Source organism: Macaca thibetana, chromosome 7 (genome assembly GCF_024542745.1).
Source record: "Macaca thibetana thibetana isolate TM-01 chromosome 7, ASM2454274v1, whole genome shotgun sequence".
In the NCBI taxonomy this organism is placed as follows: Eukaryota; Metazoa; Chordata; class Mammalia; order Primates; family Cercopithecidae; genus Macaca; species Macaca thibetana.
This window is the reverse complement of record NC_065584.1, coordinates 143,147,685-143,162,690: the sequence shown is the minus strand read 5'-3', so window position 1 is coordinate 143,162,690 and position 15,006 is coordinate 143,147,685. Positions and strand designations below refer to the sequence as shown.

The following is a 15,006-nucleotide window of genomic DNA, read 5'->3' as shown; positions in this document are numbered from 1 at the left end:
CTGCGCTCTTAACCTCATAGTTTGGCTAATTCCAGGCAAAAGTGCAAAAAAAGTAAGTAACAAAAAATATAAATTGAGATTAATTTTCCAAATTAATACATTTTTGCTGCATTTGTGTTTATATAATTTAAATTCTTTGACTTACCTGAGGGTCTACTAACCACCCATGGTACAAAGGAATATCAAGAAGATCAAATACTATGCATTCTGGTGTATATTCAAACACTCGAACACCAGTGAATCTTACATTTACATCCAGGCCTGTCTGTAGTTTGTGCAGAATTGCCATGGCATCACTCATATTCTGAAAATAGAAAAGGGGAAAGTTCTAATTCAGAAACATCAAAACACGAACAAAAAAGATATTCAAGTACAAATACATTTACTTTTAATTTTCCATTTTATCCAATAAATTCAATTCAACATATTTTTATTATTGAGTATCTACTATGTGTCAGGCACTAATTGGAGTTTGAAAGATATAACAATGAATAAAACAGACACTGAGGTGGGCGGATCACTTGAGGTCAGGAGTTTGAGACCAGCCTGGCCCACAGGGTGAAACCCTGTCACTAAAAATACAAAAATTAGCTGGGCGTGGTGGCATGCGCCTGTAGTCCCAGCTACTTGGGAGGCTGAGGTGGGAGGATCACTTGAACCCAGGAGGTGGAGGTTGCAGTGAGCCGAGATTGTGCCACTGCATTCCAGCCTGGGCAACTGAGTGAGACTCAGTCTCAAAAAAACAAAACAAAACAAAACAAGACAAAGTTCATGCTCTTATGCAACTAATATTCTATTGAGAGAGATAAACATGTATATATATAAAACAATGTCAAGTATTAGTAAGAAAAACTGAGCAAGAAGAGGTTGTAGAAAGTAGGAGAAATGAAGGACCTATGTTAGACCAGAAAGTCTAAAGTCAAATGTTTTTAAAGTCAAAGAGGAAGGCCTCTTCTACTGTTGAATCTAAAATAATTGAAAGTAGGATCTTGAAGAGATACTTGTACACCCATGCTCATTGCAACATTATTCGTAATTCTTTATCTATTCTTAGTTACAACTGACAAATGAATACAGAAAATGAGGTATATACATACAATGGAATATTATTCAGCCTTAAAAAAAGAAGGAAATCCTGTCATATGCTACAACCTGGATGAACCTTGAGGACATCTTGTTGAGTGAAATAAGCCAGTCACAAAAGTAAAAATACTGTATGATTCTACTTATATGAGATATTTAGAGTCATCAAAACCATAAAAACAGAAAGTAGAATGGTTGTTTCCAGGGGATTGGAGCAAGTGGGAAAGGGGAGTTGTTTGATGGATATAGGGTCTCACTTTGCTGCTCAGGCTAGAGTGCAGTGGTGTGATCATGGCTCACCACAGCCTCAAACTCCTGGGCTCAGGTGATCCTCCCGCCTCAGCCTCCCATGTAGCTGGGGCTACAGGTACACGCTACCATGCCCAGCTAATGTTTTTGATATTTTGTAGAGATGGGCTCTTACTATGTTACCCAGGCCGGTCTTGAATTTCTTAGCTCAAGTGATTCTCCACCTCATCCTCTCAAAGTACTGGGATTACAGACACAAGCCACCATGCCTGGCAAGTTTCAGTTTTAAAGATGAAAAAGTGGCCGAGTGTGGTGGCTCACACCTGTAATCCCAGCACTTTGGGAGGCTGAGGCGGGTGGATCATGAGGTCAGGAGATCGAGACCATCCTGGCTAACACGGTGAAACCTCGTGTCTCTACTAAAAATACAAAAAATTAGCTGGGCATGGTAGGAGGCAACTGTAGTCCCAGCTACTTAGGAGGCTGAGGCAGGAGAATGGTGTGAACCCGGCAGGCGGAGCTTGCAGTGAGCCAAGATTGCGCCACTGCACCTCCAGCCTGGGCGACAGAGCAAGACTCCACCTCAAAAAAAAAAAAAAAAAAAAAAAAAAAGGATATATTTTATATTGTGTGGTTTCTAACACAATTAAAAAACACAGAAATGAGCTATCAAGCCATGAAAAGACACAGAGAAAACTTAAATGCGTATTAGTAAAAAAACAAGCTAATCTGAAAAGGCTACATACTGTGTAATTCCAAATGACATTCTGGAAAGGGCAAGACTATAGAGACAGTAAAAAAGATCGGTGGTTGCCAAGGATTAAGTGAAGGGAGGAGTGAATAGGCAGAGTACAGAGAATTTTTAGGACAGTGAGACTATTCTGTATGATACTGTAATGATTGATACGCATCATTATACATTTTTCAAAATCCATAGAATATACAAAACCAAGAAAGAGTAAATTATAGACTCTTGGTGATAATAATGTGTCACTGCAGGTTTATCAATAATAAATGAACCACTCTGGTGCAGGATGTTGATAGTGGGGGAAGCTGTGTGTGTGGGGTTAGGAGGAACAGTATAGAAATTCTCAGTACTTTCCATACTCAATTTTACAGTGAATGCACTGAAAAGGAAGGAAGGATGGAAGGGAGGGAGGGAGTGAGGGAGAGAGAGAAGAAGGGAGGGAGGGAGGGGAGTGGGGAATGTAAATGGGAGAGGAAAGAAGGAGAGGGAGGTGAGGGAGACAGGCCTCTTTGAAAATGACACTAGAATAGAGACCACAGTGAGCACTGACTCTTAGGAAGCTCTGGACAAAGAGCATTCCAGACAAAGTAGACATCAGTGCAAAAACAAGTTTATTACTGTGTCCGTGGAATAGCATGGGGCCCAGTGTGGCTGGGACAAAATAAAAATGAAAAATTGTAGGAGATGAAGTCTAAGAGACAGGCAGAGGCTGGATCACAAAGACTTGTTTGTCAAATTAAGGAGTCATTCTGTCCACATCAGTTTTCTCAATAAATGTAGTCATATACATCTGGAATAAAGACTATTTTTAAATGCTTTTCTAAGCATGTTAACACATTAAATATGGACATATGTATAGAAAGTACACTTGAAAGAATAAAGAAAAACCGATACATAAAATTTAACACTTTTACTGAATCCTTACTGCTAATCAGACACTGTACAAGATACTAAAGACACAGAATATGAACAGTAGACTACAGTCTATAGAGGGGTTTGATAATAAAAAGTGTGAAAATGAAGGAAATCTTCTTATATTAAAACTAGGATTCTCTTTCAAATTTGAAAAAGACAAATTTAGGTTACAAAAACAAAGTTCTGTTTTATGAAATAATTCATAAAATTCCATTCTAACAGACTGTACAGACTGTAAACAGGAATCATTCAAATGTTTTAAATTCATGAATGATACATTTATAATAGGATAACATTGTTATACTGCAGTCTTTTACCTTTGTCAGTTTCATCTCTTCCTACTATGTATGTTTCCCCCAAACAATGTATTTTCTCTACCTTCCCAAAAATTGAACCCTTAAAAACAATCAGCTTACATTTTTTGCCTTAAGTGTTTTCGAACTTTTCTTAAATCTACAGCAATGATGAATCTGAAAAAATACTAACAATAGCAATCTAAGAATTATAGTCTTACAATCACCAGATTTTCCTCTATTTTTGTAAATTCTTGGTTGTCAACCACCCAAATTCCTTCAGGGGCAATATGATTTCTAATGGCTCTGGGTTCAGGCTTATTCCTTCGTATATTTGCTACAATTATTCCCCCTTATTTAGTATTAAAACAACTGAGTTAACACCATTTGATATCTTCATAAAGATTACTAAAACTGATGAAAGAGGCCAGTCACAGTGGCTCATGCCTGTAATCCCAGCACTTTGGGAGGCTGAGGTGAGCAGATCACTTGAGCCCAGGAGTCTGAGGCTGCAGTGAGCCACGACAGCACCACAGCAATCCAGACCATGTGACAGAGTGACAGACCCCGCCTCAAAAAAAAAAAAAAGGCTGGCACGGTGGCTCACTCCTACAATCCCAGGCAGGCAGATCACTTGAGGCCAGGAGTTTGAGACCAGTCAGGCCAACATGGTGAAATGCCATCTATACTAAAAACAAAAAAATTAGCCAGGAGTGGTGGCACGTCTGTAATCCCAGCTAATTGGGAGGCTGAGGCATGAGAATCCCTTGAACCTTAAAGGCAGAAGTTGTACTGAGCTGAGATCGTGCCACTGCACTCCAGCCTGTACAACAGAGGGAGACTGTCTTTGTTTTTTTGAGATGGAGTCTCGCTCTGTTGCCCAGGCTGGAGTGCAGTGGCGTGATCTTGGCTCACTGCAACCTCCACCTCCTGGGTTCAAGGGTTTCTTCTGTCTCAGCTTCTCAAGTAGCTGGGACCACAGGCGCATGCCACCACGCCCAGCTAACTTTTTGTATTTTTAGTAAAGATGAAGTTTCACCTGTTAGCCAGGATGGTCTCGATCTCCAGACCTGTGATCCCCCCGCCTCAGCCTCCCAAAGTGCTGGGATTACAGGCGTGTGCCACCGTGCCCGGCCGAGACTCTGTCTTAATAAAAAACAACAACTGATAAATTAAACAAACTTATTTTAAAAGGGTTTTAAACTCTTGGGTAAGTATTTTACCACTTTGTTCCTAATTCCAAATTATACTTAATATTATAAAATACAAATGTGAGCTATGGTTGCTTGCCTTACAAGAAGGGAGTACTACTGGAAACTTTAAGGCAGTGGTTAAACTGTTTCTTAGAACTCTTTTCAAAGGAAATTTTAACATGGTCAAATATTTTAAATTTATTTATTTATTTTTATTTTTTTATTTTTTTTGAGGCAGAGTTTCACTCTTGTTGCCCAGGCTGGAGTGCAATGGCATGATCTCGGCTCACCGCAACCTCCGCCTCCTAGGTTCAAGCAATTCTCCTGCCTTAGCCTCCCTAGTAGCTGGGATTATAGGCATGTGCCACCAGATCCAGCTAATTTTGTATTTTTAGTAGAGACGGGGTTTCTCCATGTTGGTCAGGCTGGTCTCGAACTCCCGACCTCAGGTGATCCACCCGCCTCAGCCTCCCAAAGTGCTGGGATTACAGGCATGAGCCACTGCGCCCGGCCTAAATTTAAATACAAAATATATTTTAAGAATATATTTGCACTCATTAAAAATTTGTTATGAACACACACACATCATGTTTTCTTGTACTGTCAGTATATTATTAGACAAAACTGGAAAAAATAGGCTCTTTGCTTACATTACAACTTCTGGTAAAGAGTTTTAATTGGGAATATTGCAGCTCTGTGTTGGTCTTTCTAAAATTAGATTTGAAGAGGTCTGCTCAAGTAAAATTATACAAAAAAGAACACTATTACATCACACTTGTGGAACATTACACATTAGCTCAGACTGAGCCCAGCCATATAAGCTTGACATACACTATTTTCAAAACTAACGGTAATGTAATTATAGCACCTTAGAGTTTCAGTGTTTATTTTAAAAGCAGGGTACTTTTTGCCTGATATGTTTATGAGAAATGCAAGCAGTTGTTAGATATCCTTTGTTTCAACTTTGAGCCAATATTTCCAATCTCTCTTTAAGAATCCTGATCAGTGTAATGGGAATGTATTCTAAGACTGCAAGATGGACTTAAACCAAATGCTGATAACATTTGCAAGCATTTTTATTTTTCTTTCTTTCTTAATTTTTTGATATGCAGTCTTCCTATATCACACCCAGATTGCTCTTGAACTCTTAGGCTCAAGTAATCCTCCTCCCTTAGTCTCCTGAGTACCTGGAATTACAGCTGCGAACCACTGTGACTGGCTGCAAACAGTTTTCTTTTCTTTCCTTTTTTTTTTTTTTTTTTTGTAACAGGGTCTCACTCTGTTGTCCAGGCTGGAATGTAGTGGTGTGATCTTGGCTCACAGCAACCTCTGCCTCCTGGAAGGGATCCTCTGACCTCAGCCTCCCAAGTAGCTGGGACTATGGGCATGTGCCACAATGCCCAGCCAGTGTTTTGTATTTTTTGTAGAGATAGGGTTTTGCCATGTTGCCCAGGCTGGTCTCACTCTTGGGCTCAAGCGATCCGCCTGCCTTGGCCTCCCAAAGTGCTGGGATTACAGGCATGAGCCACCATGCCTGGTGCTTGCAAACACGAAAATTAAGATTTTCTCATTTCAATCAAGATTTTCTCAGGATTAGGCAACGAAAGTAAGATGAATTTGGAGGTTGATATCAGACTGCAACTATCATCCACAGTCCCTAATTTTAACTTTTTAATCAAAATAGCTTCATGATTTCAGTAAGAAATGATATAAATTTCATAAATACATCATATAAATTGAACCACTTTATACTTATCATGTACTGGTTTTATATACTGGAAGGTGGATAAGATTTCATTTGAAAAGAGGTTTCTATTGCTAAAAATGTTTAAATATCACTGTTTTAAGGTACAAATTCCCCTGATAAAATTTAAATGACTTAGAATACAAATTTGGCTTTAGCTGTAGATTTCCTTTCTTCTCCTTCTCCTTTTTTTTTTTTTTTTTTGAAAAGGAGTCTCGCTCTGTTGCCCAGGCTGGAGTGCAGTGGTGTTATCTCGGCTCACTGCAAGCTCTGCCTCCCGGGTTCACGCCATTCTCCTGCCTCAGCCTCCCGAGTAGCTAGGACTACAGGCACCCGCCACCATGCCCGGCTAATTTTTTGTATTTTTTTTTAGTGGAGATGGGGTTTCACCATGTTAGCCAGGATGGTCTCGATCTCCTGACCTTGAGATCCGCCTGCCTTGACCTACCAAAGTGCTGGGATTACAGGCGTGAGCCACCGCCCCCGGCCTCTTATTATTATTTTTTGAGGCAGAATCTCCCTCTGCTGCCCAGGATGGAGTGCAGTGATGCAATCTCGGCTCACTGCAATCTCTGCCTCCCTGGTTCAAGCATTTCTCATGCCTCAACCTCCTGAGTAGCCGGGACTACAGGTACGCGCCGTTACGCCCAGCCAATTTTTGTATTTTTAGTAGAGATGGGGTTTTGCCATGTTGGACAGCTGGTCTCGAACACTTGAGAGTGACCCACCCACCTTGGCCTCCCAAAGTGTTGGGATTACAGAGCCACAGCATCTGGCCTAGATTTTGTATCTTATGATATGATGCAACGTAAGTTGTTGATTCTTCTTTTTTTTTTTTTTTTTTTTTTTTTTTAATGAGACAGAGTCTCGCTCTGTCACCAGGCTGGAGTATAGTGGCGGGATTCCAGCTTGCTGCAACCTCCTCCTTCTGAGTTCAAGTGATTCTGCGGCCTCAGCCTCACGAGTAGCTGGGACTACAGGCGCGCACCACCCTGCCCAGCTAATTTTTTTTGTATTTTTAGTAGAGATGGGGTTTCACCGTGTTGGCAAGGATGGTCTCCATCTTCTGACCTTGTGAATTGCCCGCCTGGGCCTCCCAAAGTGCTGGGATTACAGGCGTGAGCCACCACGCCCAGCCAACTTGTTGATTTTTCAAATTCTATAGGACTAGATTATCTGAACATTAAATTCAAGAAATTTTTCAAGACTGAGTTATGCTTTCTTTTTGCAAATTTGATACTGGTGAAAGTATGTTAAAATGGTTGCTTTGAAAGTAAATGTGAAGGTTCCAACGATGTCTCTTTCTTCCCTGGCTAATACTTCCTTCCACTCTAAGAAGCCAGTTCCTTCTTGCCTTTGCCAAGTAAAGGAAGAATACTGACGAAAATAAAACTCCGCTTGCTTTTTTCCAGCACCAATAATTTTGAGCCTAGTGATACCTCCTACAATGCAGAACAGGATCTCTAAAGAACATGTCAAGGAATGTGGATACTGAAACTATCAAATAGCAAAACTTGCCCTAATGACATTCCATATACATCATTTGTTCAACTCTCTCCTGAACATAACTTAATTACAAAATATAAATAAAACTAGGAAAGATACATCAATGACAAATTCACCTGGAAGTCAGTTTTTCAAGAAAAACACTAGGTTTGATCCGTCATGGAATGAGAAAAAAAAGGAAAAATATTGAGGAAAAAAATGAGAAGAAAAAAGGAAAAAAAAAAAGAGAAAAAAAGGAAAAAATCTGGCTGTGAGCTAAAAATGGATTTTATATTTTTAAAGAGGTATAAAAAAAGAAAACAAAGAATATGTAATAGAGACTGACCACATGTGGCCTGCAAAGTCTAAAGTGTTTACTATCTAATCCTTTATAGAAAAATGCTGCCAGCTACTAATAGAGACCAATGTATATATTTAAACTTTCAAATTATATACTTTATATACTTTAACAAAAATTGTGTTTATTACCTGTTCATAATTTAAACGTTGAATTTCTGAAATTTCTTTTGGCTTTGCATCAAGCATGTAATCTCCTGTAAAAAAAAGAATTGTAAAATTGCCTTTTAAAAACTTTTTTTTTCTGATTACAAAAGTAATAGATCTTAATTATAAATGTTAAAACACTGTAGTTATAGCTAACATATAAAGTTGACTCACCAATCCTACCCAGAGAGAATCAATGTTAACTTTTCCTATCACCTCAAATATTTTTTCAATGTATATACTATAGTGCTTTTGAACTTTTTACTTCCATTTTATAATATATTTCAGCAGCATTCCACGTTACTATGTATAAAGGTCCGAAAGGTTGTACCAAATTTCATTGCTGTCAACAATATAACTATTTCTGATTACCTCACCAACAATGGGTATTATCAGTCTTCTAAATATTTGCAACCCTGAGAAGTAAAAAAAAAAAAAATTAGCATCTGGCCGGTTTGGGTGGCTCATGCCTGTAATCCCAGCACTTTGGGAGGCTGAGGTGGGTGGATCACCTGAGGTCAGGAGTTCAGCCTGGCCAACATGGTGAAACCCCAACTCTACTAAAAATACAAAAATTAGCCAGGCGTGGTGGCAGGCACCTGTAATCCCAGCTACTTGGGAGGCTGAGGCAGGAGAATCGCTTGAACCTGGGAGGCGGAGGTTGCAGTGAGCTGAGATCGCGCCACTGTGCTCCAGCCTGGGCAACTGAGTGAGACTCTGTCCCAAAAAAAAATTTTTTTTTTTTTGCATTTAAAAAGATGGTATTTTTATATATGAGTTTTTATTTGGTATCACCTTTTAAATATATGTATAACCTTTTGGTATACGTGGCAACTTTTTAATATATGTAGAACCGGCCGGGCGTGGTGGCTCACGCCTGTAATCCCAGCACTTTGGGAGGCCGAGGCGGGCGGATCACAAGGTCAGGAGATCGAGACCACGGTGAAACCCCGTCTCTACTAAAAATACAAAAAATTAGCCGGGCGCGGTTGTGGGCGCCTGTAGTCCCAGCTACTCGGGAGGCTGAGGCAGGAGAATGGCGTGAACCCGGGAGGCGGAGCTTGCAGTGAGCCGAGATCGCGCCACTGCACTCCAGCCTGGGCGACAGAGCGAGACTCCGTCTCAAAAAAAAAAAAAAAAAAAAAAAAAAATATGTAGAACCTTCTAAAAATATGGATCACAATTTTAATACTTTTAAATCTATGTATTATCTTTCAAATTATGTATTAACTGTATGTACATACTTTTTTCCTTTGAATTATCTACCTATATAATTTTTTTTTCTTTTTTTTTTTTAAGAGATGGGGTTTCGCCATGTTGCAGCATCCCAAAGTGTTGGGATCACAGGCATGAGCCACTGTGCCTGGCTTATCTTTTCTTATTGAACTGTAAAAGCTAAACTGGGCTGGGCATGGTGGCTCATGCCTATAATCCCAGTGCTTTGGGAGGCCAAGGAGGGTGGATCACTTGAGGTTAGGAGTTCAAGACGAGCCTGGTCAATATGGTGAAACCCTGTTTCTACTAAAAATACAAAAATTAGCCAGGCGTGGTGTTGTGCACCTGTAGTCCCAACTACTCAGGAGGCTGAGGCAGGAGAAATGCTTGAACCCAGGAAGTGGAGGTTGCAGTGAGCCAAGATCGCGCCATTGTACTCCAGCCTGGGTGATGGAGCCAGACTCTGTCTCAAAAACAAAAACAAATTTTATTTTTTTAAAATCTTGTCAACTGGTTAATCTGTCTCTACCCTTCCAGACAACTAGTTAACTGATTTTTTGTGAGATCTAGACTTAGTGACGTAACTGAGACTGCACATTTTAGAAGACTTTTTTTTTTTGAGACGGAGTCTTACTCTGTTGCCCAGGCTGGAGTGCAGTGGCGTGATCACAACTTGCTGCAATCTTAACCTCCCTAGGCTCAGGTGATCCTCCCACCTCAGCTTCCTGAGTAGCGGGGACTACAGGCATGTACCACCACACCTGGCTAATCGTTTAAAAAAAATAAATAAATAAAGGTAAACTGGATGCAGAAAAATGAGCAAAACTTGGAAAGGCAATGGGAGAAAAAGCATCTTTTGAGGGGAAGAATGAATGGAGAAAACACATATAAGAAAGATCATGTCACATGGACAACTTATAAGAAGATTTAATACAAAAGATTTATATTGTAAAGTAGTGGCAAACACGGTTGAATGAGTAAACTTGAACAGATTTTAGAAAATCCTAAATAATATGCTGATAAGTTTGGCTGACTGTAAAAGATCACACGGATCTTTATACTATATTAAGTAGAGAAGTGAAGGATGAAATTGATGCTTTAGGAAAAGCACACTGATATGTAGGCTAATTTAGAGAACAAAGAATGATACAGTCTGCAGGTAAATCAGGTTGTGAAGTATCAGTATACAGAAACAGAAAAAACTTCAAGGAAAGAATTAATATAACCTTGCTACTAATGGGATATTTTAGATAAACAGAAAACAAGAAACCAAAATTTGACAGCTACTTTAGGCCAAAAAAATGGAAGAGACGGTTTGGCATAAGTTTACTAGCTTATACCAGGTGAACATTTGGAAAAAGGAAATACAGGCAACTCTGGGAGAAATTAAAATGCTTCAACATTGACCTGTCTTTATAGCGTATTTATATTCAACAGATAAAATAATTTTTTCAAAGTCAGACAATGCCACCATCTCTATTATTTTCCTTACTTTATACTATGCCAGTCTTATCATCATACTAACAATATCAGATGGCTGAAGTCACAATATACATTCCAGTTTATGTTGAGTTTCATATTCCTGCTCATTTCCTGCCTTCTCCCTCCATCTCTTCCCCTACCTTACTTTATTACTCTTCCTAACACTTCCTGGGTATAGTGTTTCTTTCTCTATGCCAAAGCCCTCCAAAAACCCATGTCCATGTCTGGCTCTGCTCTCATATTCTAGTAACAGAAATTTCCAGATTGAAATTCACCACTCTTCTAATCTTTGCCAATCAAAATTCCCATTTCCTTGGGGTACTTCAGCTAGGCACTAGGAAAGCAATTATTAGTTTCTCTTACAATCCCTCTACTAGTGTTTGCTTTTTAACTAAAAAACATCTTTTTTCTCCAGAGAAATGGAGTAATCTCAACAGGAGAACATCTAAATAGCTTAGAAAATTAAACAATTTGTTCTGGCACGATTGACCCTGAGTAAAGTTTACTTTTGGTGAGGCAGAGCCTTCAGAATTTATTTGCCTACACCATTCTTGTTCACTTCTCCCCCATATCCCATTAAAATATTACTTTTACACTGTCACTAATAGCTAAGTCCTCTCACCAGTGATTCCCAAACCTCTTTAGCTATACCAGGTCTAGCTATTTCCCCACTAATTTTTCTTTTTCCTTATTAAAGTTATCTATCCTATGTTCTGCTTCCTCAGGGCTTTGCTAGCTAAGAGTTAGATAAATTTAACACACCAAGATGTGTTAACTATTTCTTTTATTACTCTTTCCAAGAAAAATACCATGCTGACATTTTCGTGGTTAAAGTACACTTATGCAGCCACATTAACTATATGTTGACACCTCCAAATAACTAGCTCACAGTACATACTCAGTAAATATTTACTGGATTGCTGGGCGCGGTGGCTCACGCCTATAATCCCAGCACTTTGGGAGGCCAAGGCGGGCGGATCACCTGAGGCCAGGAGTTTCAAACCAGCCTGGCCAAGATGATGAAACCCCATCTCTACTAAAAATACAAAAATTAACTGGGTGTGGTGGCAGGCACTTGTAATCCCAGCTACTTGGGAGGCTGAGGTGAGATAATGGCTTGAACCCGGGAGGCGGAGGTTGCAGTGAGCCAAGATTGGGCCATTGCACTCTAGCCTGGGTGACAAGAGTGAAATTCCATCTCAAAAAAAAGAAAAAAATTTTGCTGGATTAAAAAAGGCAAGAAAAGGGCTGGGTGTGTGACTTACGCCTGTAGTCCCAGCACTTTGAGAGGGCAAGGTGGGTGGATTACAAGGTCAGCAGTTCAAGACCAGCCTGGCCCACATGGTGAAACCTCATCACTACTAAAAAAAAAAAAAAAAAAAAATACAAAAATTAGCTGGGGGTGGTGGGGGGGCGCCTGTAATCTCAGCTGCTTAGGTGGCTGAGGCAGGAGAACTGCTTGAGCCTGGGAGGCGGAGGTTGCAGTGAGCCAAGATGGCACCATTGTACTCCAGCCTGGGCAAAAGAGCAAGACTCAGTCTCAGGAAAAAAAGAAAACAAAAGAAAAGAAAGAAAAACACAAGTAGAAGAAATTTCAAACACCAAAAATACTTTGGGATGATAGAGGGGTAAGAGGGATATATTTTTGAGTACATGAGCTTTCAGCATTCTTTAAATCATAGAAAGTGCCCAGAGGGAGACAGCACATTAACCCCTCTAAACATCGGTTTCCTCATCTGTAAAACAGAGGCATTACAATTTTGTGATGGCTTTATTTTTCCACCAATCTCATCCTTTGTACTATTAGTATTTCTGCACTTATGGCTCTGCTCATCGGTTCTCTGCCACCACAACTGTATTTCTTCATTTGCAGAACTCATGGCAAAAGAGCTCATTTTGTCTCAGAAGGTACGCAGACAAAGTCAAGTAGAGTGCTAGTGATAATGAGCAGGGAAGAGGTTAGGTAAACGGCATCAACTTGTGATAGCACAGAAAGTAGAGCCAGAATGAAGATAAGAGCTATGGAGTGGCAGCACAGTTTAACACTGTCCAGTCGAAATATAATGCAAGCCACAAATTTGAGCTCAAATGTAATTTTAAATTTTCTAGTAGCCACATTAATAAAACTCAAAATAAATAGGTAAAATTAGTTTTTTTTTTGTTTGGTTTTTTTGTTTTTGAGATAGGGTCTCACTTTGTCACCCAGGCTGGAGTATAGTGGCACAAACATGGCTCATGGCAGCCTTGAACTTCCAGGCTCAAGTGATTCTCCTGCCTCAACCTCCTGAGTAGCAGGGACTACAGGTGAGCTTTATTACACATGGCTAATTTTTAAATTCTTTGTAAAGACAGGGTTTTGCCATGTTGCCCAGGCTGGTCTTGAATTCCTGAGCTCAAGTGATCTGCCTGCCTCAGTCTCCTGAAGGGCTGGGATAAAAGGCATGAACCATCACACCTGGCCAAAATTAATCTTAATAATATATTTTATTTAACCTAGTATATGAAAATTTCAACAATCAATATTTTAAAATTACTGATATTCTTTTTTAACCAAGTCTTTGAAATCCGGTGTATATTTTACATTTACAGAACATCTCAATTCACACTGGCCACATTTCAAGTACTCGATAGCCGCATGTCCCTACCGGCTACTATATTCTTCAGAGCAGGTTTAGGTGATATATGGTAATGACCTAACAAAGAATAGTAAATGAGTCCAATTTGACTCAATCTGCCTTACACAATTCCATCTGAGAACAAGGAAAGGAGGGTTGAGAGTGGATGGATATGGAAGAGCTGGATAGGAAACAGGGTCAGAAATACATGTAACTCATTAGTTAAATTATATATAGTTATATATAAATGGCCAGGTGCGGTGGCTAATGCCTATAATCCTAGCACTTTGGGAGGCCAAGGCAGGTGGATCACTTGAAGCCAGGAATTCAAGACGAGCCCAGCCAACACCGGGAAACCCCGTCTCTACTAAAAATACAAAAATTAGCCAGGCATGCTGGCGGGCACCCGTAATCCCAGCTACTTGCGAGGCTGAGGCAGGAGAATTGCTTGAACCTGGGAGGCAGAGGTTGCAGTGAGCAAGATCATGCCACTGCACTCCAGCTTGGGCAACAGAGAACCAGTTTCAAAAAACAAAACAAAATAAAACTACATTTAACTTTTTATTATCCCATTTAGGAAACTAAAATAGATTAAGCATCCTATTACAGTAAATTCAAACTTCCTGCCTGGCTCACAAGATTCTCTTGCCACAATCTACTTATCTCTATTTCTTTAACTATACAACATGCAGATTTACCAAGTATAGTCAAATTAGACTCATACACTGTTCCTTCAATATGCCTTACATATTTCCACCTCTAGCTTGAGCTTAAGATAGTTTCCACCCAGCCCTCAAACAACCTTTTTTATTCTTTACAACAGCATAGATTCTAACTATCCTTCAAAGCCCAATACAAGTCACATGTTCTCCTTTAAGCCTTTTCTACTCCTTACCCACTTCCCATACCCATTTGTACCCAAACTTCTCAAAAGTTTTCTGCCCTTGAGGCTCCACTTCCTTACCTCCCAGACACTCTTCAACTCACCACTCCATTTCCATCTCATCACTGCAGTGACACGGTTTGATGAAGGTCACAATAACCTTCACACTGCCAAGTCATAACGGGAGTATTCTCCAGTATTCAATACCCTTTCTCCTTTCTTCTAACAATCTTCACCTTCTCTGGGCTTCATTATAGCACTCTCTCCTGGCTTTTCTCCTATCTTACTACCAGCTACTTCTTCACTATTTCTCTGTCCTCTACTTCATTCATTTTAGCAGAGGTGATGTTGCACCTAAAGGAGCAAAAACTGGTTCTTGGTGCAGGAGGGTGGGTGGCAAAAAAAAAAAAAAAAAAAAAATCTTAGATAGTATAATGGCTTATAGCCTTCAAAGGGCCACAGTACAAAAAAAAACCCATACAATAGAACCACACAAAATGGCTCAAGCCTGTAATGCCAGCACTTTGGGAGGCTGAGGCGGGTGGATCACGAGATCAGGAGATTGAGACCATCCTGGCTAACACGGTTAAACCCCGT

The 15,006-nt window shown here is 39.9% G+C and overlaps 1 protein-coding gene across 4 annotated transcripts in view; it reads right to left on the bottom strand.

The window, feature by feature from the left end:
• Positions 1-15,006, bottom strand: part of MINDY2 (MINDY lysine 48 deubiquitinase 2) — an 89,880-nt gene that overhangs the window by 48,926 nt on the left and 25,948 nt on the right. For all 4 annotated transcript variants that reach the window (XM_050796821.1, XM_050796822.1, XM_050796823.1 and 1 more), the window contains exons 3-4: positions 8,200-8,264; positions 146-304 (exon numbers count right to left, since the gene is read on the bottom strand). In XM_050796821.1, the coding sequence (XP_050652778.1) occupies positions 146-304; positions 8,200-8,264 (224 nt within the window). The remainder of the gene's footprint in view (positions 1-145; positions 305-8,199; positions 8,265-15,006) is intronic.